The sequence below is a fragment of the Sinohyriopsis cumingii genome, chromosome 7, assembly GCF_028554795.1.
Source record: "Sinohyriopsis cumingii isolate HCF-2022 chromosome 7, ASM2855479v2, whole genome shotgun sequence".
Taxonomy (NCBI): Eukaryota; Metazoa; Mollusca; class Bivalvia; order Unionida; family Unionidae; genus Sinohyriopsis; species Sinohyriopsis cumingii.
This window is the reverse complement of record NC_142967.1, coordinates 53618997-53644785: the sequence shown is the minus strand read 5'-3', so window position 1 is coordinate 53644785 and position 25789 is coordinate 53618997. Positions and strand designations below refer to the sequence as shown.

The 25789-nt window shown below is 33.6% G+C and overlaps 1 protein-coding gene across 1 annotated transcript in view; it reads right to left on the bottom strand.

The window, feature by feature from the left end:
* Window positions 1-1222: 1222 nt before the first annotated feature.
* Window positions 1223-25789, bottom strand: part of LOC149795266 (WD repeat-containing protein 54-like) — a 56747-nt gene continuing 32180 nt past the window's right edge. Inside the window, exons 7-9 of the mRNA XM_089964997.1 lie at window positions 20641-20803; window positions 16044-16109; window positions 1223-9663 (exon numbers count right to left, since the gene is read on the bottom strand). Of these exons, the coding sequence (XP_089821123.1) occupies window positions 9532-9663; window positions 16044-16109; window positions 20641-20803 (361 nt within the window). The 3' untranslated portion in view covers window positions 1223-9531. The remainder of the gene's footprint in view (window positions 9664-16043; window positions 16110-20640; window positions 20804-25789) is intronic.

Genomic DNA, 25789 nt, shown 5'->3' with positions numbered 1-25789 from the left:
GGTTTTTATTTCAAAACAGGAATATCATGCAGTGGTTTTTTCGGTATGAAAAAACCCCTGAATCGATCGACATATTAACAGTTATTTTAAATGATATCACTAATGCTTTTATCGAGATTAATCATTATTACCAATTGCAACTAGAACAACTACGGAAAACAAAAGCACGAAAACACGTTGAGGTGTTAAATCAACTTATATCAGACATGGAATATATCAATGAACGATTCGTTAAAATGATATCCGATAACAGCGATGATAATAAACAAAAATTCCTAACCGAGTATAATATCACAGAAGCCGATTTACCCGATTTCAAGTTTCCAGGATACAACGCGCCAGAACTAAGAAAGTCTCTTAATGATTTTCTCTGTCCATCAACTATTCTCAGACACGATAACGGAGATGGTGGTAGGCATATTGCTCCATACAACGTAAATATCGCATCGGTGATAGCAATCAATCTAGTGTGCGATGTTATCGAAGGGAGTTACCAGGTAGATACCAATCAATCAAATCAAGCTCAACAGGGGTATATCCTTTATTCATTTTCGCCAACAGCCCCTCCCGGATTCTTAATCGTTGAGAGCCCGATTAAACCCCGGTGTGCTTATTTCAATCGTCGACGATAACGTCGGTTCATGAACCGTAAGAGCGATTTTTGATTCTTTTCCTGTGATCGATTTTATCCTGCGTTGGAATTCTTTATTGATTTGTTCTACTTGGTATGACCCAGTTGGTATTGTAACCTCATTCCAGTCTGGGGTCCCATCGGGTTTATAATCCGGTCTATATGCGATGCCATAATCGGTTTTTAACGAGAATTAATTTTAGACTTACCGATCAGTCAAATAACCTAATTGATCTACAAGAGGAGGAGTTAGTGATCACTCTGTTTGTTAGATCATTGTAAATAACCACTTAGCAGCAGGGGGGGAAATGACATCGACGCGGTCGTCGCTGTGTTCACCGGACGCTGACAAAACTGGGATCGGCGCGCATTAAACCAAATGACGTCACCATCGTGTAGGATGGACCGACGTCGTTTTTTTTTTACCAGCGCTGACTACACCGGATCCGCTGAGTGCAGAAGTAATAATTAAGCAAAATAACGATTGGACAAAATGTCGGATTCGCCCCCCCCCTGCTGCTACAGAAAAGCACACTTTTGAACAAAGTCTTAATCAGTGCATCAGATAGGTTACAATAATGGAGATAAAAATAAAATTTTGAAAATTTATTTCAAAGTGTGACCATCAAACTTTGAAAAGGACATAGAAGTCATAACTGTGACACCACAATATAAATGACATGAATTTCTTTAGTAGCCTGACTTAAAAAGCATTACAGTCAATGTATAGCTCTTCTAACATTTACACAACCGCTCCTGTGGCCTAGTGGTTAGAGCATCCAGCTCTGATGTGGGATTGGTGGGTTCAAGCCCCCACCAAGTCATACCGAAGAATTTTAAAAAATGGTACTAACAGCTACCTCACTAGACACTCAGCATTGAGAGGTTTGTGTCAGGATAATGTGACTGGGTGGGACATCATGCTACATGTCTGTGGCATGACACCCCAGTGGTAGACATCACTATAAACTCTCACACTGCAGACATTGTAGCGATATGACTGAAAAATTGTTAAATCTATGTTAAAAACCTAAATCACACAAACACACACACAAAAACATTTACACTGATCATGAAACAAAACAATTACTGAACATGCTGCAAATGTCACCTGGGCACAAAGTTAGAATATTATGGCTGTAAAGAAATTGTCTCTCAGTATTCAAATTAAATATTTACATGCTGCAAACATCACCAAGGCACAAATTTAGAACATTATGGCCGTAAAGAAACTCTCTCTCAGTATGCAAATTAAATATTTACATCCCGCAGATGTCACCTAGGCACAAAGTTAGAACATTATGGCTGTAAAGAAACTCTCTCTCAGTTTTCAAATTAAATATTTACATGCTGCAAACATCACCAAGGCACAAATTTTGAACATTATGGCTGTAAAGAAACTCTCTCTCAGTATGCAAATTAAATATTTACATGCCGCAGATGTCACCTAGGCACAAAGTTAGAACATTATGGCTGTAAAGAAACTCTCTCTCAGTTTTCAAATTAAATATTTACATGCTGAAAACATCACCTAGGCAAAGTTAGATTATTATATGCTCATTTGTTTCTCCATTAACTTTACATTATCAGTCATTTTACCATATTGCTTTTCTTCATATTGCACTAAAGTGCTGAACACGTATGCCCAATAGTGTATTAGGAACTACTTTGTAAACAAATCATGTTTTCTCGTGTAGCAGATGCTTTACGTTTTGGTTAATTAAATTTATTTGTGAATGAACCAAAGCAGATGTTTCATGGACTGCCACATACCAGCTGCCTTGCTACATTCCATGTTAACTTTTTTGATACAATGTTTCGGATTTTGGCAATAGACCCCAGATTTAATAAAATTGCTTGGTACCTACAAATAACTTTCAAGTTATAAAGGCATAAATTGTCTCCTTTGGCTGGTAATAAGAATGGAAAAAATATACTTAGTTTTACATTCTGAATTTCCTCAAAGTGTACTTTCTTAGTTCTGCAAATCTGAATTACATGAGCCATGTCACGAGTTCTCAAGCTTGATAACACATTTCAAAATTGTACTGTAATTTCAACTATATTCCAAGTGCAGACACATCCTCCTTACTGCACTCTAAATGAAATAAACATTAAATTCAATAGCGTGTTTTTGATAATTGCAATTGAAACACTTCATATTTTTCCCACATTATGATTTCAAATAGTCAATGACAGAACAAACACATTTGCAGATGTAAACATGCTTCTCCCAGTTGCTTCAATCCAATATATTTCTTGTACAATTTGCACAGATGAATCCAGTCCATAATCATGAAATTTCATAAAACTTACAAAATTACCAAAATCTATTCATTTCAGATCAAATGGAAAACTTGTTGCAATGCACATTCATACACAATATGACTCCAAATTTCAATTTTAAGTAGACAAAAACGCCATTTTCTTTCAAAACTTATGTCTAGCATGCGACAAGTTCAAAAAAATCTGGGCATAGTTATGTGTGCATTAATAATGTTGCTGTGTAATGATGAATATGCGCTTGTGTTTGGAATATAGCATACATTCATTTACTTTGTTTTGTGTAGTGTATTTTGTTTATATAATTAAGCCATAGGTAGAATAAGAAAATGAGCATATAATAAAAAGGTTACTGCATTTGTATGGGAAAATATGAACTCCTTTTGTTGGATGGGATATACTGCACTCCCAAGGTCGTGCAGTAATCCATCCAGAAAACTCGTTCATATTTTCCCATACAAATGCAGTAACCTATGAACATTATGGCTGTAAAGACACTGTCTCTCAGTATTCAAATTAAATATTTATATGCTGCAAACATCACCTAGGCACAAAGTTAAAACATTATGGCTATAAAGAAACTGTCTCTCAGTATGCAGACTAAATATTTACAAGAATAAGATTTAGAAAAGTACCAAGACTGGATATACAAGCAATGGCATGTGACTGAGTTGTAACTGAAATTAATATGCATTAAATATGTGACAAGGAATGAATTTAGTTCATTTGCTGGACAGAACTTTTGTTGCATGATTTGTTTTGAAGGATAATTTTGAACACATCATTCTATATCTATGGAGTGACAGCACTGTTTGGAATAGGACAGAAAAGCCTTATCTTTGGCAGCATATACAAGAAAGATTTATAACTGCAAAAAGTATATTATGATAGAAGCAGTAGTAAAAGAACAAATGTAATTAGAGAAGGGATAGGTAACTATTACCTATGTAGCCTTGTAAGTGTGTGCATATTCCATAAGGAACACAGTGATGAAATAAAGCTGGATGGAAGAACTTAACATACTTACATAAGCAATAATAATAATAATAATAACAATAATAGGTGATTATAATAAGAGGTGAAGTTGAAATGTCAAATAAGTAGGAAATATACAACCAGATAGTAAGACATGTTGATTTTGAGTTCAGATTTCATAATTTTAGCATATTTCAATACTAAATCAGTTGAGACTAAAAAAAATTTAAAATTCATGGTTCATCAAATAAATATAATAGATTTTTGCACTGTTCTTTCATTAATGAAAATACTTTTTTCAGTTGCAGTAATACCAAAGAAATATTTAAGATGCAACATGATATTAACTACAACATCTAATGCTATTTATCTGTTAATCTGTAAAAGAAATATGGTGGACAAACCCATCATCAGATATCAAAACACACGAACAAAAATCGATTTGACGTAACTCAATTTATCCATCACTTCCGTAATATACAAGATTTTCATTTTAAGGCAACTGATATTGCTAATTCAAAAATGAAACTTCTGTTAAAAGAAACATTGAATTAACCGTCTATCAAAGATTATATATATGAATGTATTAAATTCATTTACTGAATTTGGTCACTTCTATTGATATTGGGTATATATATATATATATATATATATATATATATATATATATATATATATATATATATATATATATATAGATAGATAGATAGATAGATAGATAGATTTTGTGACCTCGCTATAACATGATTGTTGGGGTCCAAAAATGAGGGACCATGCTATATAATGAACCATGTTATAACATACCAGATTGATTAGACAAAAAGAATAATGCATTTCACCCCCACCCCCAAGGATTGCTCCGGTGACCTAGAGGTTAGAGTGTCTGCCTCAGGAGGTTATGGGTTCTAACTCCAGCTGAGTGATACTAAAGACTTATAAAAACGGTACCTACAGCTGCCTCGCTTGGCACTCTGCATTAAGGGGATAGTGTTAGGACTGGTCAGCAAGGTGTCAGGATAATGTGAAGGGTGGGACATCGTGCTACATGTCTGTCGCATGATGCCCCAGTGCAAAATATCGCTATAAGCTGCCACACTGCAGACATTGTAGTGATATGGCTGAAAAATTCTTAAAGCTACATTATAAATCCAGAAAACACACACACAAACAAAGTTAGGGGGATACAAGTGGGAGCAATACTATGGACTCATTGACATAGCTATCAGCTTGTTCCACATTATACAAAAAGTACTTGAAATAGTTATTACATATTTATTATTTATTTGTATGCATACAAAATCTGCAACATATGCATAAGTAGCTGAGTAAGCGTGCTCACCAGTCGAATCTGTTTTTACCCATAATAATTCCATCAAAAATGTGCATAAAGGAACATCATTTCTATAATAAAACTATTTGCACGGTCCATTCGAATCCTGACACTTAATTTCTTGCTAATACTCCCACACAAATGTATAAAATGGGTGTTTTTTCAACAACATTCATATTTGCTGGACATGTCCAATCAGTATGATTTCTAGCCAATAATAAAACATATAATTCAGACATTGCGAGTTTCTAAATGAAACCTGTTTTTAGGCTTCAAAAACACATGGCTGAAACCTCACACAGAATGTCAAAGGTATTGACCTCGTAATGTTCTTTTCATGAGAATTCAACAGGTCTGTGTCACGGTTAGAAGTGAAATTCAATTTTAAAATTTCAAGGTTTTTAAAATTTGTGTGGTCCAAAACACAAACCATTGTAAGCATAACATTTAATAAAAATCTGATAAAGTATGCTTTTATTTTGCTTCTAAGTAAATGAAAATAAAGATAAAGTCAACATTAAAAATAATTTTAAAAAAACAAATACCTGTAAGTGCCAAGAAATTTGCATGCTTTCTCGACTGCTAGGCTAGCCTAATGAAAAATGACATCTAGAAAAGCATTTTTATGGGATTGGGATAGAACCAGTTACCATTTTTAAAATATGTTTAGATCTTTCTTAAATTTAGGTTTCCATTAGTTTTATGGACTCATTTTAGGTTTCTACAGTCAAAATTAAATTTTGGTAGGTGTTTTTTAGGTTTCTACAGTCAAAATTAAATTTTGGTAGGTGTTTTTTAGGTTTCTACAGTCAAAATTAAATTTTGGTAGGTGTTTTTTAGGTTTTTGAGGTCAACTTCTAACTCTGTTGTGTAACCCACACAAATAAATTATCTGAACCCAATTTGGGAGTAAATCATTCAAATTTGTGAGTTCAGAGCAAGTTCTTTACAAATAATGAGTCATTCTCTGAAAAAACAGATTTAAAAAATAAATTAAATAATTGTTTTTTTAGCAAAGTGCAGGGAGCAGAATGTTTGATTATATTAGTGAATCCCTCCACCCCTATAACTTCAATGGTATTGTTCCAATCAGTGTTGAAACCAACAGGCCAGTTTCCAGTGTACATGATTTGAAGCCAGAGAATAGAAAGGTTAACTTAAAAATCCCTAACTCCCATTTAGACAAAGATGCTGATCCCTACTGGATGTAGAGTATGTAATTGGTACATCCAATATCATTCTATACCTAAATAATTGTGCTAATGAAGAGCTCTGGATCAGATTTAATAATTTCTATTATCTGATGTTTAACACAATCTTTGTTATGGTTTGCGTTGGTTGCTTTTTTAAAATATAAATCATTGTTCCATAACTTAAACAACCTTTAGCGCTTTGGTGATTAGCAATTACTGAAATTATCTGATTTATAAATTCGGGTGAGACTGTTTCCTTTCATTTCAGCAAAAGTTGTACACAATACATGGAAGAAAACTGGGGAACACTTGTTGTCATTATTATTCATAGTTCAGTAATAATAAGATTAACACTAATCAGCTTTTGAATCTGTTGGCTTCCTTTCAAAACTAAGCAAAGCTTGTTTTGGCACAAAACTTTCCAAGTCTTCATAAAATTGGTGAAACCATTGTTAGATCTCCTGGGCCACACTACAATCATGTTAAATATGAATTCACATATGATCTCTTTCCCAAAATGATAATTAACTTTTTACTCATTAGGTTTTGTATTTTTAACAAATAAAATTATTTATTCATGAATAAATAAATATATAAAATTTTCAGGAGTCAAATAAGATTGTGTTAAATTTGAATTAATACATGATCTCTTCCCCAAAACGATAATAAAAACTTTTCATGCATATTTCTCATATTTCGAAAAAATAATTTTCTTGTACAAAAAATACATAACATTTCAGGATCCAAGCCCAATCATACTATATCCAAATTCATGTTACAATGGAGCATGTTACAGTGGGGTCACATTGTATATATAACAGAACCACCATAAAGTGTAAGGTGTTTCAGAAACACAAACTCAAAAACTGCTTTAAAGTATTTTACACCTGCAGATACATATACAGCAAAAGGTAAAATACAGTACGTTGTATTTTACACCTGCATTTACCTACTGCTGTATACGTCATGACAATTTCTTAACCCATAATAATGAAACTTTCATTTTGTAATTTTATTTTTTATTCATAGAAAACTGACAAAATATAAATACAAAAGTATTGCAAAATTTAAAATTGTACTAACCTATCTATGGTGCACGTAATGAATGAACTATTTGTTTATTAAGATAACAAAAGAAAAATGTGCAATAATATTACCAATTTTAAAATCTGATAATATAAAATTGTACAATATTAAAATCTCTACAATAATTCCCAGGAAGGGAGGCAATAAACATATGCTGATTTTCGCATCATAATGTAAAAGAAGAAAATAAAATTGGCTTGTACAGTGATATACCTAAAACAGTAATATACCTAAAACATTTTTTTATACCTCCACACCACAAATTATTTGACACATGTCCATTTTTTAATACACCTGACCACTGAGAGATCTTTTGCAACAGACATAAGAAGTGACTTAAAAAATGACAAAAGATGGTGTAAAGGCACAAGTCATAGTAAGGAATAAAAATATTTCCATATAACTTCAAGTTTTGTACTTTTCTTCCAATCTAAATATACATGTCAACATATCTACTTGGTTTTGTTTTCAGTACTTTGCCACATGAACCTGGTTAAAATTAGTCTATTTGCACAGTGTTTTGTCAATATTACAATAATACAAATCAACATCTAAATGGAAAACATTTGCAATATAAGATTTTGTACATTTTTAAAAGAATAAACTTTCAAGAATATAATGCAATTTATTTCAAACAAACAACATGAATACTACCAAAGAAAGATAAAATTATCTTAATGCATCACACAACAATGGTATTATGTAATAAAAAATTTCATATACTGTCACTTTTCTGCAATGATATCATGCTGTCTTAAGGAATGCTTTCCCATTTAATGGTTCAAATAGGTATAAGTTTGACTAGAGGTCTCATTAGGATTTTAAAACTAAGAGTCCAGGACTCCCATTTTAGAAAAAACAGGAGTCCCACCAGCATAAGTTGCAGTCCTCTACCAGAAGCATATTGGGCATACCTAAAGTGGCTAAATTTCCAGATGAGCATAACCAGTGGTTGCCACTGAGTTTAAGTTTTTGCACTACTTTACACCACTGACATGAAGCTCTTGTTTTGTCCATTAGAGTGAGAGTAAATTATATCAGGCCAATGAAACTTCTTACTCCATGCACTAAGCTAAGCATCACACATAGCAATCCATGTGAAATATCAGTTTTAGCAACTTCACTCTGTTTAATCCCATTACAATCTTTGCCAATTTGCCCCAAAATACGTATCCAAATTTGTACACAACATTTTGTCTAACTCTCAACATGTCTTAATTTCGAAGTCACATGCACTGCTTATTCGGCTACCCTTGGAAACGAACACAATAATGAAAGGTAAAGTTGTTCATTTGATGTACTCTTACACAAAAGTACATCACCGGGTCTTTCTGCCTCTGAATTCAGTCATTGTAAATATCAGTACATTTTCCCACCATTCTGCAGCTAGTCAAGTCTTTGAACTTGCCATCAAGCTATTGGGTAATGTTCATCAGATGTACTCTTGCAATGATAACATGTACATCTGGGGGTCTTTCAGCTACTGAATTTTCTCCTTGTAAATATCAGCACAGCTAAAATGATCATTTCTTCAGCACATTTTCCCACTCAGCAGATGGCTGAAGCAGGACTGACAAGTCCTTGAATTTGCTGTCTGGCAAATTTGTGCATATGGACGACTCCTGTATAAGTGATTTTCTGCATCCCAGGTAAAAATATTGAATCCAAATACACGTGATTAAGCATTTCCAAGACCTCTGTTTGACAAAGATTTGCCCTCTATGATCTGATATTAATCAAACTAAAAAATAATCTGTGACTAGAATATTTCTTAATGTCATTGCCATTAAGGAATTAAAAATAGCAAAAGGAAAAATTTTAAAAATTGGTATGGACAAAATTTGTATATGTTCTTCCAAAATATACTCTAAATAGTCTCATGCAAATAAACTACATCATTCTCCAGCATGGGCATTTATGACATAATGTTACAACATAAGGCAGGAAACACACGAATGGAGCTGAAACAAGATGAATAACACATTTATTATGCTTCATAAACACTGCTTACAGCTGACACTAACGGAAAACACCTAACTATGAGAATAGAATATAAGATCTGGACTGTCATACCCTGTAACTGCAAATGCTTTCCCATTGTCATCAATAAACTGGGCTCCGACAAGCTGCAGATCTGTGACACAGTCTGCAAACTTGAACTCCAGCTGAAAAGAGATTGAAAACCCAATAGTTTGCCTTCCAATCAGATTTATATGCATAAGAAATTAATGTCTGTCATCTCTTGGGTCAATATTCTACAGAATTGCTCCATGTACTGACAAATATACATAGCGTAGACAAACAAAATATATCTACTCGCATTCTAACAAAATGTGAGGTCAGGATTTTTGTATATACTTCCTAAACTTTTATCCCAGTTTTCACTTATGTAAGGTGTACTCACAGAACAGGTTTTTTTTTATTAGTGACCAAGAGTTACTAACCCTTTTCCAGAAAAAGAGTTATACCTAAATTTTCCATTAATTTGGAATATAATTAAAAAAACTGTTTAAAAAAAAGACAATGTATTTTAATTAAATTTTATCATCCAAAACTCTTCTGAATTTATTTGCAAGCAAATTAGTTCAGAATGAAGTGGTGAATATGGGGAACAACTCTTATCATATTTTCCAATTACAAAAACTGTCTAAAGATGAAAATTAACAGAACTGTGTGATACCCACTTTAATGTGTATCCCCTATGCTGCCATTTAAATGCATGTTACAAAATTATGTATCATCTTTTGAAATAATAATTTCTATTTAAGTCATTTGAGACTATGAATTTATATTTTATACCCTTTCATTCAATGCTTAGTACTGTCATAAAAGTACATGAATATTCCACAATAAGAGCTCCATTTATGACAAGGCCAATCTAAGGAGAAATCAACAACTAAGCAGGTCAAAAATGACACAAAAGTATGAATGTGGGTTGCATAAACAAGTGTGGGAATTTAAAGTGTTATTGCCCTAACACATGCAATCTAGAATCTGATTGGCTCTCTGAGATCATAAGGTGAGAACAGGACTGTTTTAGTTTACGACAGTTTGAATTATGTTGAAGTAATAAGATTTAATTGCTGAGAAGTTCAAGTAAATCGGATCTGTTTATTTTTTAAATGCAAAAGGACACTATATGATGAACATACCTGCACCATGCTTGTTCTTTCAGCTATACAGCGTTGGTAAGAGTCAGAAAGGAATTTGTGATTTACATGTTGTCAGATATAGCAGTGCAGATAAACTTTGATTTAAACATTTAGCACTTTGTAGATTAAGTGAATATATTCAAGGATTTGAATATCTAATTAATTTCATCAGATTATGTGAAACTTTCAAGTACTTCAGGGATATTCTTCATACAGAAGATTACACTGAAGTAAAAACATTTGGATTAATAAGTCTGTTAAATTCAGTGTTATCATGGTAACACATAAGCAATATACAATTTGCATTCTGACTACTTTAGAACAGTTTCTGGATTAGTGAGAAATTGATAGTACATTATCAGGTTTATTAGGTTTATATTTACAGTGTAAGTTATTTTAATTCTTTCACTTTGTTTGATATTAGATTTTATTTGAATATATTTATATTTTGGAAACTTTAATGCTTGTTGGGTTTGCCTTGTTCTGTTACTTAAGTCTGAGCCCCTGGATATAGCAGTGTGTCATGAATTCCAAATATGTCTTCAAATTTTTTTAATTTATAATCAATAAACAAGTTATATTCAAACAGCTTGAAACAGATCTGCATAAAATTGGTAGTGATAAATGGACATTACCTGCAGAACATAAGAGAAGTCTGCAGAGAACTATTATTTTCCATAAACATTAAAAAAATTTAAGACATTAGACAAACATGGCCAAATGACTGAAAATGTCTCTGATATTGGGTGAAACAACATTATTTCCCTAAGTTGAACCAATAACCCACTATCTGTACCAATATACAGCATTTCATCCCGTGACAAGACTAAGGGGCCAGTCCAATACATTTGTTAAAAAGAAAAGGTGGCCTTGCTGTCATACAAATATATCCAAAATAAAATATTTGCCAAAGCTTTGTAAAAGTGAGGGATGGTCTTATAATCAAATATGTACATGCTGTTAGCAGCTGTGACTGTCCAAGAGAAATGCAAGAGTCACAGAGTTCATGCCAGACCTCCATTAAATATCCATGAATGTTCGCAGTCATTTCATTATTAGCTATTCTTAAGCGATGAATAGATTATGGATCAACACTGTAATCACTATTTCATATAATATATTCTGTTAGTTCAAAATTATCAAGGAAATCTGTGTTAAATTCTACAAGAACATCGAGGAAGAAAACTTTTTACATGATAGGAAATACATGATAAGAACAGTGTTTCTATGTCATCTCTTATCATGTTCTTATCTTATCAAGTTTCTCTTAGACAGTCACAGCTGCTAACAGCAACAACCCATGGAAAAAGGCCAAACTGGCCCTTGGACAGAGGTGACCTTTATAATGCAGATTTATCATTCAAACTTAGTTCTTAAAAAGATACCATGCAACATAGATCACTAGTTTTTTTATTATTAGTAGTAGTAGTATTTCACTCAAGTGGCACAATTTTTTATTCAAAGAATTCACTTTATAACATTATCATTCATAAATTCTGGACAAAAATGGTTTCATTCATTGATTTCTTTATGCTTTTCCTCTGTTTTTCATATCATATGTTTTTGCTTGTATATAGAGGAAGGAGACAGCAAGCTTGTATTTGCAACTAGAGTCGGCTGTCTCTGAACTAACAGACCAAATTCAGTAAAGTGTCATCCCAATGACTGACAGGTCACCTTCATTGTAAGTCAAGTGTCATCCCAATGACTGACAGGTCACCTTCATTGTAAGGGTTGTTACAAGTTTTAAACTGAAACACTGTTCTTATCATGTATTTGCTATCAATGTAAAACGTTTCCATCCTCAATGTTCTTGTAGAATTTAACACAGATTTCCTTGATAATTTTGAACTAACAGAATATATTATATGAAATAGTGATTACAGTGTTGATCCGTAATCTATTCATAGCTTAAAAATAGTAACCTAATGATGAAATGCCTGCTAAGATTCATCTCAAGCCTGGATGGATATTTAATAGAGGTCTGGCATGAACTCTGTGACTCTTGCATTTCTCTTAAACAAAAATGCCTTTTTTTCATGCTGAATTATGCAGATTTTATTGATACTAATATAATTACTTTACCTATATTGTTTTTTTACTTTCAATAAATATAATCCATTCATCCAAATGAAACAAACTATTTGAAAGCATTAAAAACAATATATATGAAGCTTCTAATGATCTAGATTTCCAGTTATTGTTATGCAATGAACACTGATAGAAATTGTTGAATAGATCCAGTTTGAGAAAATAACGAAAATTTGAGATCTTTCTGATTAATACATGTAGAATGGTCATCAGTTCTCTGAGAGTTCACAGTACTACGATACAATGAGATAATAAGTGATGACATACTGATGATGCATTCTTTTATAATCATCTAATTTTGAGCTGCACAGTAAATGTTTATGTTTGATTCACAACAGGCTTACAACCTAAGCCCACATGATCTATCTGTCCCAGTTTCCACTTGGGGTTAACAAGTAATGGACTAGTGTCATATTCTGAGGGAGATGTGTATTCTTAGTCGATAAACAATATATACACTGGGATAAACTTTAGCCAAATGGGTGATAAGTTGGCTAGGAAAGAGATTATCCTTGCCATATTTAAAATTACAGTAACCAATCAACTAAATATTGCAATCAAATTAAATTCTCCTGATAGACCGCTCCGGTGGCCTAGTGGTCAGAGCATCTGCCTCAGAAGCAGAAGGTTGTGGGTTCAAATCCCAGCCAAGTCATACCAAAGATGTCTAAAAATGGTACTAACAGCTGCCTCGCTAGGCGCTCAGCATTAAGAGGTTAGTGTTAGGACAGGTCAGCCTGGTGTCAGGATAATGTGACTGGGTGGGACATCATGCTACATGTCTGCGGCATGATGCCCCAGTGCTAGACATCACTTTAAACTGCCACATTGCAGACATCATAGCGATATGACTGAAAAATTGTTAATGCTATGTTAAAAATCAAAATCACACATACACAAATTCTCCTGATAAGGCTGGATACTTTACCTTTTACCATACATTAAATTATTCAAATGATTTCACCGTAAGATCTATGACTGCTCCAGTGGCCTAGAGGTTAGAGAGTCTGCCCCAGATGCAGGAGGTCGTGGGTTTGAACCCCAGCTGAGTCATACCAAAAATTTCTAAAAGTGATACTAACAGCTGCCTCGCTAGATGCTCAGCATTAAGAAGTTAGTGTTAGGACTGGTCAGCCTGGTGTCAGGATGATGTGACTGGGTGGGACATCATGCTACGTCTGCAGCATGATGCTCCAGTGCTAGACATCACTTTAAACTGCCACAATGCAGACATCATAGTGATATGACTGGAAATTTTTTAAAGCTATGTTAAAAATCTAAATCACACACACACACCATATGATCTATATTTATTTGTACCCTCTAATTTTTCATACACTGTCAGTCTATAAAACTCATGCAGGGTTCTACCTGGGATCTCAGAATCAGGGGTGAAATATCAAAGGTTGTTAAAAACTGTGAGTGAAATCTAGGTCTCACTAATAATAAAATTCAACCAACATCTTGACAACATTAGCATATTTACCAAGTGTTATTAGTATCAGGACAGAAATACAATTTCTCAAGTGGTAAGAAAGTCAGTCAATAGTATGCAAGATCACCTCATCAATATGCACAGATCATACTCATAGTAAAACTGAATGTATATATTGATGATATTTGACTATTTATCATGTCTGATACAAATATGATCAGAGATAGAGTGCCGGGTAATTAACTGTTGACAAGCTCAATGAATCACAAATAAAATCACATCATTAATATGCATGGATTTTGTTTATTTTTAAGCCTGTTGATCAAGTTTGATCAAAACTAGACCAGGAATACAGTCTCGATAATATAACAAGCTTGGTCAATCCCTTGAAAGATCACCTTATTAATATGCGAGGATCCCAAGCATCTTCCAAACAAATGTATTTTGTATTTCAGCTTACACAACCAATTATTGTGAGAAAGATTTCCATGGTCTTTCTTTTATGTCTATGGTCTTCTGTATATTTCATTTTTACTAACTCTGAATGCACGTCTGCTAGAAAGATATTTTGCTGATGCTCAAAAGCAGCACAAAAAACAAAAACAGGTGTAATACAGAACATAAAAATCTGACTACTTGGTGAGCTTTTCAATAATTCTACATTCAATGGTTTATAATACTTTTCATGATTGAAAAATATTTTATTATATACCTACTTCATCTTATATGTTTGATCTGGCATTTTATATATGTGTTTAATCTGTATTTCCATATTACACAAACATTGACTGGAATTATTCAGGTGATTTCAATGAATTTGCAGGTTGATATTCTTATGCATATGGAATCAAACTTTTATCAGTGTCAACTCATTCAGAATTTCATTCACAGTGTAAAGATAAATATATTTCAAAAACATAAAAAGATCGATATGTAATAAATACAAAACTGCATTTTGTACTTTTGCTCCAAGTTTGAGAAAAGAACTTGTTTGATTTGGCATTATGATTACATATAACACAAGAATACATCTTGGCCTTCAAAACCTAGACTATTGTAGTCTCAATGTATCATAAACCCTAAGCCATGTCAAATGCATTCCAACTAAGATGGCTGATGAAATAAACTGCAGAAAATTTGGCTTACTGTGCAGAAACAAATATCCAGATTTAAGACACAAGTCAAAATTATTCAACCTTTGACCCCCAAATCAACAGGATGCCATATCTACCCAAGTGTAGTCATCTATGAAGCTTGATGAAAGTTTATGCAAGAAATTTTATTCATCATGTAGAAACCAAAAGCATAATTTGGGCTCCAGTGACCTTGACTTTGGACCTTTTGACCCCAGTTACAACAGGGTTCTTATTCCCTTTTTTAGCTGTCCACCTCTGAGGTTAGATCAAAAAGAAAGTAATGCACACTTTCATGCTGAAATTACCTTGTCCAGAACGAAAAGACATACCAATGGACTGAGAACACCATTACTGCTTTATCTGTAATAATTTTGGTTGGAGGGAAGGGGCTTCATATTAAAAATGAGATCAAACATTTTTAGAAATCACTGAGCCTATCAACCAAAAGTAACAGAACATTGTTTTATAAAATGATACTTCAAATGGCAATTTGTTCAGAATAAACAATGTAAGTATCATTATGCTGCCTGTGGACCAATAATATATAATATAGCAAGTGTTGTCATATTATATCAGGCATTGCTTGTTCACCGTGAGGCTGACCATGTAAGTTTCTAAACCTTAAAACATGGACACACACAAAGCCCATATAGTGTTGTGCAATCAGTGTTTATTAATGGAGTGTCTGTAAGCAATTCATCAATTATTAACATATGCAAACTATATCTTACCTCAGGAGTTGGCCCTTCAATTAATTGCCACACCCTTACAAAAGAATCTTCACTTGCTGTCAATACCTGTGAAGTAAGTAAATAAATCATTTATAAATATACACTTATAAATCATTTATAAACATACACTTATAAATCATTTATAAATAACTGATTTATAAATAAGAACCAAAGAGGCAGTATACTCCACAGTTCAGGTACTGTTGACCTTGGATCAACGATACAGTATAATCCACAGTCGAGGCATTGCTGACCTAGGATCAGAAAGACAGTATAATCCACAGTTCTGGCATTGATGACCTAGGATCAAAGATACAGTATAATCTACAGTACTGGCACTGTTGACCTTGGATCAAAGATACAGTATACTCCACAGTTCATGTACTGTTGACCCTGGATCGAAGATACAGTATAATCCACAGTTCAGGCATTGATGATGTAGGATCAAAGAGACAGTATAATCCACAGTTCTGACACTGCTGACCTAGGATCAAAGAGATAGTATAATCCACAGTTCAGGCATTGCTGACCTAACATCAAAGAGGCAGTATAATCCATAATGCAGGCACTGCTGACATAGGATCAAAGGTAGCAGGTCTAAATTGAAAAACCAGCTATGACCATCACAAATCATTTTTTTATACTCTAACAGAATGCTCTGTAAGTATGTACCACCACATGTTGGAGGGTTAACCTGCAATAATCCAGTGTTCTATCCAATGCAGTCATACACAGTTAGAACTAACTACGAAAAAAGGATAAGATTTTACTTTCTGTCTCACTAGGAGATATTAGGTCCTATATGTCACTAGAAGTCATGAGACCTTATGAGGCCTTACATACCACTCGGAGGAATTAGGCCTTAATGTCACTAGAAGGTACTAGGAATGCATACCTCTAGAAAGTAGTAAGTCACAGGCCTTACATACTTAGTCTAGTAGTAAGCATCAGGATATATGTGCTACTACACTACTAGGTCTTATGTTCAGCTAGGAGATCTGGGAAGCCTTGAGCCTTTAACTTTGATATGCTGAATCAAAATTATAATGAATATTTATTTTTTCTTCAGCAAATGCATAATATACACATCTTCTTCATAGCTAACATGTAAAACCACTGCTAATACAGAGGTAGATGTGGATCCCATATTTCCTTATGAAAAAATGCCCCCAAAATAGACCCCTATTTGGTAATTGTGAAAAGAATTATGATTGAAACTAGTAGATAAAACCTTGATATATTGCTCATTGAAAGCAGTGGTTAGAGCCTGGAAATTTGATTGATATTCAGGATATTCAAAACTTTTAAATGAATTTATATTTTATAACATTTTCTATAAAAAAAGAACAATGCTCAGTAAACTGTAAATAACAATATACAATAAAATACTGATCAAATCAAATGTTAGTATTGCTTACTATTGGCAAGATTTTACCAAATTAATACCAATTAACAAAATTTTCTTAAGTGAGATTCTTTTTACTGTTTTATCTTTTAATTCAGCCTCAGTGTAATCATCATAAATGTGATATGCTCTCTTGTATTCAAACATGAAAAGCATTAATCATATTTCGCAGTGATGCCCGCAACTGTTTCTGTGAGAATAAAATTAAGAACTGTGTTCTGATTTCCAACTTGCAGAAGTGTTAGCTGCACTGCTACAATCAATCAAAAGTTGACCAGCATTGTATTATCATAAGTTAACTAGTCCTTTGTATCAATCAATGGGAGTAGAATGAAACAAGTTAAAAGGCATACAGAATCTTACCTGCGTAGGAGCTGATGGTCAAACTCATTTCAATTGACTTATTAAACATGGAGAACACCAAGTACATGTAGCATTATTTAAGTATTAATATTAATCAGTGGTTTATCATAATTAATTGTAGATGTGATTACAGATAGCAAGGAAACTAATCAAAAGACACACTGGGTGCACAAAACGCTTGGTTTCCAAGATAGGGTTAATTACAGAGTAGCAATTTCCAAGTTTACAGTCAATTTAGAATTTCCATCTTGGTACTTAAAAGGCCACTCTAAGATGAGCAGAAATTTTGCAGTAACTTGCAGTGAAATCACATCGACAGTATTTTGCTAATATAAAAACTGAATAAAATCAGAATGTATCCACAATGACATACCAAAAAAAGGGGACATAATGCACAAAGTTTCCACAGGCACATGTGTGACTGTGTTGAAATAAATTGGATGAATGATTTGAATGATCTTTTGGAGACTCATTATATTAAAATAAAGCTAATTTATACAGAAATGTGAAAAACATCTTTAGAAAAGCTATTTTTTGCCCATTATTATCAATGCTATAATTATAGTAGCTTCCTATGATATTGCAGGTTCTATGGTATAGCAGTATTCAAATTTTTTTTATTTTTCTGCATAGCACTACCTATGTGCTTATCTTGAATACACCAGAGGACTATATGTTACTAGTTCCCCATTACCAGATGATTTTGGGTAAGTGTTGAGATTGGTGGTGAGTACACTATTTTAAACATGCACCCATAAATATCACTGTTTCCAAATATGGACATACCCATGCTTTCAAACAGAATCTATATCTTCTTAAAGTCGATATGACTGTAACAAACTGGTTAATCAGTTTGTCGTCTGATGTTATGCAAAGTCAGATCATATGATTACCATATTTGTCAAGAAGTATGAGATTGAATTTATGGTAGCATATCAGAGTCAAAATGTGAAGTATGTTAATGCTGCTGATTTCAGGTGGCTTTTGCAATTGACAGGTGTTAAATTGAAAACTTTGTTGTACATGACTTATCACTTTTCATCAGAACTCCTGGAGCTGTTTAAACAATCTGTAGTCAACATTTACTTTCATGCTCATGTTAGTGGGCCCATTCTCCACAAACAATCTCGGCACCACTCCCCCATCACAGCTGGTTATAGATACACTGCTTTCATTCTCTCAGTTTCTGTTGTTGGAGGGTGCAGGTGGCAGAATTAGAGTCATGGAAGTAGCATCCATTTTCAAGTTGATTTACACCTTGTGTAACATATACATCAACATCACGACAAGCACAAGCCATCATGGTAGTACTGTAATATAGAGTAACGACCCTTGCATAACCTGGAATCTACATGGTCACTGTTTATTATCATTTCCTGCAATCATCTCATTTAAACTGGAAATTAAAGGCATTTTGATAAATAGCAAAGAACAGTGGACATATATAGTATGTTGAAGGTAAGTGTCTTTATTTACTTGTTCACCAATCAATAACTTTAAGACTTGCAATACCATAGCACTCCAGGCTAAACAAGTTTCAACCATAGAACTGACCCTTCCCCCACTGTTAATGTCCATCCCTTTCTTAACTTTTCAAAGGTTTCTTGGTAACTCAAGCACCCTTGCTTATGCTGTGGTCTGAGTTAGGACCCCATTGTGCACAATTTATCAAGGGAGAGGTGCAATACAAGACAAACCATTCAGTGTCATTTTAGGGAATATTCCATTATAGTTATAATGTTTTAAGAAAGGGGACACTCCAACATAGCTTCTAATATATTGTACTGCCAAGGAGGATGACATAATGACTCTGTAGTGTGATAGAAAATTAAATTGAAACTGGTGAAGTGTCATGAAGGATTACATAATGACTATTTGCTGTAATATCAATGAGAATTACATAATTACTAGGTGTAGTGTCATGTAGAATTACATAATTACAATGTGGTGCAGTGTCATGTAGAATTACATAATGACTATTTGGTGTAGTATCATGTAGAATTACATAATGACTATTTGGTGTAGTGTCATGTAGAATTACATAATTACAATTTGGTGCAGTGTCATGTAGAATTACATATTCAATTACTATGTGGTGTAGTATCATGTAGAATTACATAATTACTATGTGGTGTAGTGTCATGTAGAATTACATAATTACAATGTGGTGCAGTGTCATGTAGAATTACATATTCAATTACTATGTGGTGTAGTGTCATGTAGAATTACATAATTACTATTTGGTGTAGTGTCATGTACAATTACATATTCAATTACTATATGGTGTAGTGGCATGTAGAATTACATAATTACTATTTGCTGTAATATCAATGAGAATTACATAATTACTAGGTGTAGTGTCATGTAGAACTATATAATTACTATGTGGTGTAGTATCATGTAGAATTACATAATTACTATGTGGTGTAGTATAATTAAGAACTGCATAATGACTCGTGTAGTGTCACAGAAAATTAAATTATAACTGATAAGTGTCATGGAGAATTATTTATGACTCTTTGTGCTATAGTGTCTATGAGGATTACATTATGACACTATGTTGTATAGTGTCATGGAGAATTACAATTATATTTGCCACTGTTTTCAGTTTAATTTGTCAAAGTGTATTAGAATGGAAATAACAGCTTTTTGTTTTGAGATTCTGAGGACATTAACAAATTTGTTTTTATGGTGCAAATGTCAAACATTAAAATTAGTGCTGTTGTCTTTTATCTGTGATACATTACACTCTATCCAACTAAGATGCATGTACACCATGCACTGACATTACGTACACAAAATCAAAGTTCAGATGAGAAATTAACTTACTAGGCCAGTTCCTTTAGCCACTGAAACAGCATTTATCCAGCGAGCATGTGCATTGACAACAGCTCCCACCTTCCCAGTTTTAGCATTGTAGGCCTTGATTTGTCCATTACCATAGCTGGCTACAATTATGCTTTTCCACACTGCAATACTACTAACTGGGTCTCTGAAATGCATAAACATTGGAATTACTTTCATAAGATGCAATGAATGGGATTTTTAAAGTCATGAAAAATCACATGATTAATTCAGATTTAAAATTGCAATTTCCCTGAAACACTGCACTTGAACTGTATACAAGTAACTCTGTGAAAAAAGGAAAATGGAATAGCATGTAACCAATCCATTTTTCATTATACCACAGCACTATCTATGATCAGCCTAGTGAAAATCTGAGAATATATGGGATGGATAAGTAACACAAAAACCTATAAAAATACGGGTAATTTTGGACATTGTTTTCATTGTATCAACTCTTTATTTCTGTTTTGTTTAAATGATAATTATGATAACAAAAGTTACTGAAAGTGTAAAAAATATCTAAAGTATATTCTTTTGGCAGTATTTTGGTTGTGAAAGAGGGAAATGCATTCAAAACACAATATTTAAAATTCTACGACTGGAGTGTTTTTTTTATCAACATCACTATGATGAGATAGTAACTGTTTTTTTTTTTTATTATTAGAGAGGAATGTTGCAGTGAAATATTGTAATAAACTGTCATTGGCAGGTTGGAGATTTATCTCTCTTTAAAGATGTCATGTCATTACCACTTTAAACTGTGAAGCAGCAAGATGCAAAAATGTGGAGTGTCACATGATTATTTTGTAGTAAATCCAAATGATGAATATTACACTCACTTTCATGCCCAGCATTCAGTATCAATTGTTTTATAGAAGACATATGCTCATTACATCCACTACAAAATAGCCTTATGTTACAAACAATGCTACAGAGTAATAATTTTCTTATTTTGAAAGAAAGTTTTTGTTATTATTTCATACCATTCCTGCCTAGATCATAATTTATGTAGGTTTGCAAATAATACTCTAATTCAAAATATTTTAACATCATTGAAATTTTATAGAATCTTTAATTATGGGCATCCCTTTTAATATGGATTTTCCTGTGATGTTCTATATTCTCAATTGTAATTCCCTTTTTTAGTCCCACCTATATATAAAGAAAAAAAAAGAAATATGTTTGTACAATGACCTCCTAATTTTGAAGTATATTTGATGTTTGTAAATGTGCTTCTAAATATTTTAGATTATTTTGCCTTTTTTGGCCACACTCTTGAGGATAGTCCACCACTTTTTGTAGTTTTACAAATTCTTAACGCAATAGCAGTTTCCTAGAAAGATACCCCAATGCCTATACACCTTGACCAAACTGAACACAACATAAGCTGTGTTCAATTTCAGATAATATAAATCATCCAATCTGATGCAAAGCTCTTTAGCAGCAACATCAATCATAAAGATAACTTTATTGGATAAACAAATTACATACTCAATAGCCACTAGTAACCAACATCTCTGTTTCTGTTCAAATGGGAGTCCAGGTATTTCTAACTTATTTTGTTTACTTCCATAAGAACTTAGATGTTCAAGCCTCAAAGTCACCTGCTGGAAGTAAAATTAATTCTTCTGAGGAAATATTTTGCTCCAAGTACCACCCTTGAATCTGTATGATTATGTCATAAACTGTTACACGCTCCATGTGCATCATCACCGCTACACATCAAGATGAATATCGATCTGTCTTATGTGCGACAACATTAAAACATTACAATCTCAGGACAGCACATACATATTACAAATATAAGTTTAAGAGTGTCATGCCAACCTTGTAATGAAATCTTCAAAAATATCACCAGAAACATGACAAGATACACCACAGTTCTATAGACACCTCTTCAATTGGACCAAAAGAGTTATTGGAGATACAGATGCAGTTTGTGATCCAATCCAATTATATCTGATCTACCAAACACCATGGAAATTGTCTCTTATGAAGAATAGTCCTTTGAGGAATCCTACAGTGAACTAGAACTTAATGCTACTGGAGGCAATTTTACTCAATTCAGCCTGTGTCTTCCCGAACAACTTCAGGGAACAGATTTGCCATTCAAGGATCCATTCAGTGATGTTAAAATTCATCTGTTTATTAATCCTGAGAACAGTCTCATAATTCCATCAAGATTGATATTATATAAACAATATGATACTCTAGTGGACACAAAAATAACAAACCTATATAATAGCACTGCAGTTCAATATTAAGCAATACAAGCATATTATGTGTTTATCTACATAATATAAAACACAGCACATGTAATTATTAAAAATAAATATTTCAAAAGAGTTTTCTAGCCAATTCGTATTTACTTCTATTTTTACCTAGAAATATATTTCTGTTTTTATGTTTCTGTTGTTACTTAAGCCATGAAGGCAGCATGAAAATTATGTCATTCATAACCCTGCTGCATCAATTCAGTTCAAAAATAAGTGTAAAAACTGGAACAAAAGGTCAATGCAATATAAATGTTACATGACCACAAATATGGATGCACCAGCTGCACTGGTGGCACCAGCAGCTTAGAGGTATATAAACTTCTACATAACAAGACACGGTGATCAGTTGCAAAAATTGAATCAACAAGACATTTCCCTCTGATGAGTTACAATAATATAGAAACTGGTCAGGGTCTGGGGATGACTAGATTACCCCAGCAGATGGGAGGGTTTGCATTACCTTTTTTCACTTTAAAGTTAATCAGAAGTAAAGGCAACCATCTGTGGATACCTATCTGATAGATCCCAAATCCACAGAGAGCCTGATGAGTCTCTACAGAAGCGCATCAACACTTCTACCCAGTTCCTTCACAATCACAGTAAATAGAAGAGATGGGAACATTAAAAAAAGGAGAAAACTGGACAATCCAGTTTCATAATGCCAACAAGCATTTACCTAAACACTCAATCCCTTTATATAATGAAGTTGGAAACCACTAAAGAAAATTGTAAAACTACAAAATATTTATGAACCTCAACTATACTTCAAGTTAACACATTAACCCCTAGCGACGACTTTATGGGGCAGGAGGTAGTAGCCTACTGCTGAGCTCTGTAGCGTCATGGTCATGCATGATACACTAAAGTGGGTGGTATTATAGAAAGGCAGACAGATGTAGCTCTACAATGACACCAAATAATCTGGAATATCTAGTTGCACTACAAAATACAGATAGAAAAACCTCATTTTTTGGACCTGACTTTTTTTTACGCAAAATTCGCTTGTGATCGATTCCCATTTTGTGTCTGGATTTTAGACTTTTTGGTCTCAAATCTAAGGCAAACTGGCATGAACTGCAAACAGACAGATGAGCCTTTGCAAAAAGTAGGATGAGATGGGCATTTGGAATAAAGAGTGGTCTCCATACAAAAATAATGGCTCCGTTTAGCGCGAGTCAAATAGCCAATGAAAAATTATGTTTCTAACACAACTAGGCAGTATGTTATTGAAAGATGACCGGGGATTTGGTGTTTTCGAGTCTATTCAGAAATAACTTTCAAAATGTGTTTCCTACTCGATTTTCTGGCAAAAATGGCAAAAACCTCCAGGGGTTAATGTGTCAAGAGGTCTTTTTACTACATGTATTGCTATTTAGTTACTCACCTGACATCTCTATGGCAAACAATATGTAGGTGAGACTAAAAAGGGAATTACAAGAAGAATAAAAGAACACCTCAGGGATATCCATATTAACTCTTTGTTTTATGTAAGCACCTTTAGATGTCTGTACCCCATTTTCATTGAAGTGCCTTTGAATGACTCTACCCGATTCGCATGGAAGCGAGTTTTGGGATGCCTCATTACCAATCTCATCAAAGAGTGTTTGGTCACCTGCTGTAAACATCAGCCATTTTGAGCTTGTTTCTGTAGTGCCACCTTCAGGGAAAACCCCGTTACATACTAGATTCATTGATGTAAATGATCACGTGGTGGCTGTTAGAGCTATAGTGGTAATCTTCTATATAAAGTAACTGGGTTGGATTATCCAGTCTTCAAAATAGAGGCCACATAGTTTGTTCAGTAATTCTGGAGTTTGGATGATTAGAATCAGGACTGTGAAAGCTTCAAAACACTGCATTTGTTTTTGTTTATCAAATTTAGATGATTTAGTGATGTAGTCAAAGACAAAGAACTGGTAAATTTTTAGTATGGGAAATGGCAGTTATGGTTGGCTTCAAAGTGAATGAGTTCTCTCAAGATTTTAAGTGGATAAAAAAAAATATCCAATGAAAAATACTTATACAACTATAATGATCAGATTTTACTCTTAAATCTTTCTATACACAACAGATGCGTACAAACAAATGTAAATTAGTTAAAACTGATGTTAAACAAATGCTACACTGCTATAACAGTTAACAGTCAGGTCTATGTTTATGGATCCAAATAGGTAACAGGTGTTCTATTTATAGCACACAGCACTGCATGACTTTGGTAGATGTATATCAACTGCCTGCAAAGCATGAGGTAAAAGATTAAAAGGATACCCAGTAACCATACACCTTAACCAAACTAAACAAAACATAATCTGTGTTCAGTATCAGATAATCAAAATCATCCAATTGAATCCATAGGCCTCTTGCAGCAATATTAATCAGAAAAGTACAAGAAAACTTAGTGCGCAAACCAATTACATACTCTACAGTTAGTAAGGATCAACATCTCTCTTTAACTGGGAGTCCAGGAATTTCTAACTGAGACATATGGCCAATCCAGTTTTTACAGAACAGAGTGATCCAATCCTGCATGAAGTTGTGCTGTTATTTGTGTTGAGATGGGCAAAGGGATATTTGATCCACAAAACTGGTCTGTACAGCTGTACAAGATAACATCTGAATAGGCTTGTTTTAATCGCAATCTTGCTCCAATGTAGTAAATAAAGGCCACAGTCATTAGCTTATACTGCACAGTTTACTTGTGGTCAGATCTAGTAACTTCCAAATGGTCACTAAGTAAAGGCCTACGAAGAAAATGAAGCTGCATCCCCTGGGTACAGAGGCAATAAGCTGGGCATCAATTGCAGTGAGTGAGTGCTTTGTGGCACTATTCACTGTGTGGGTTAGGATGATCCACT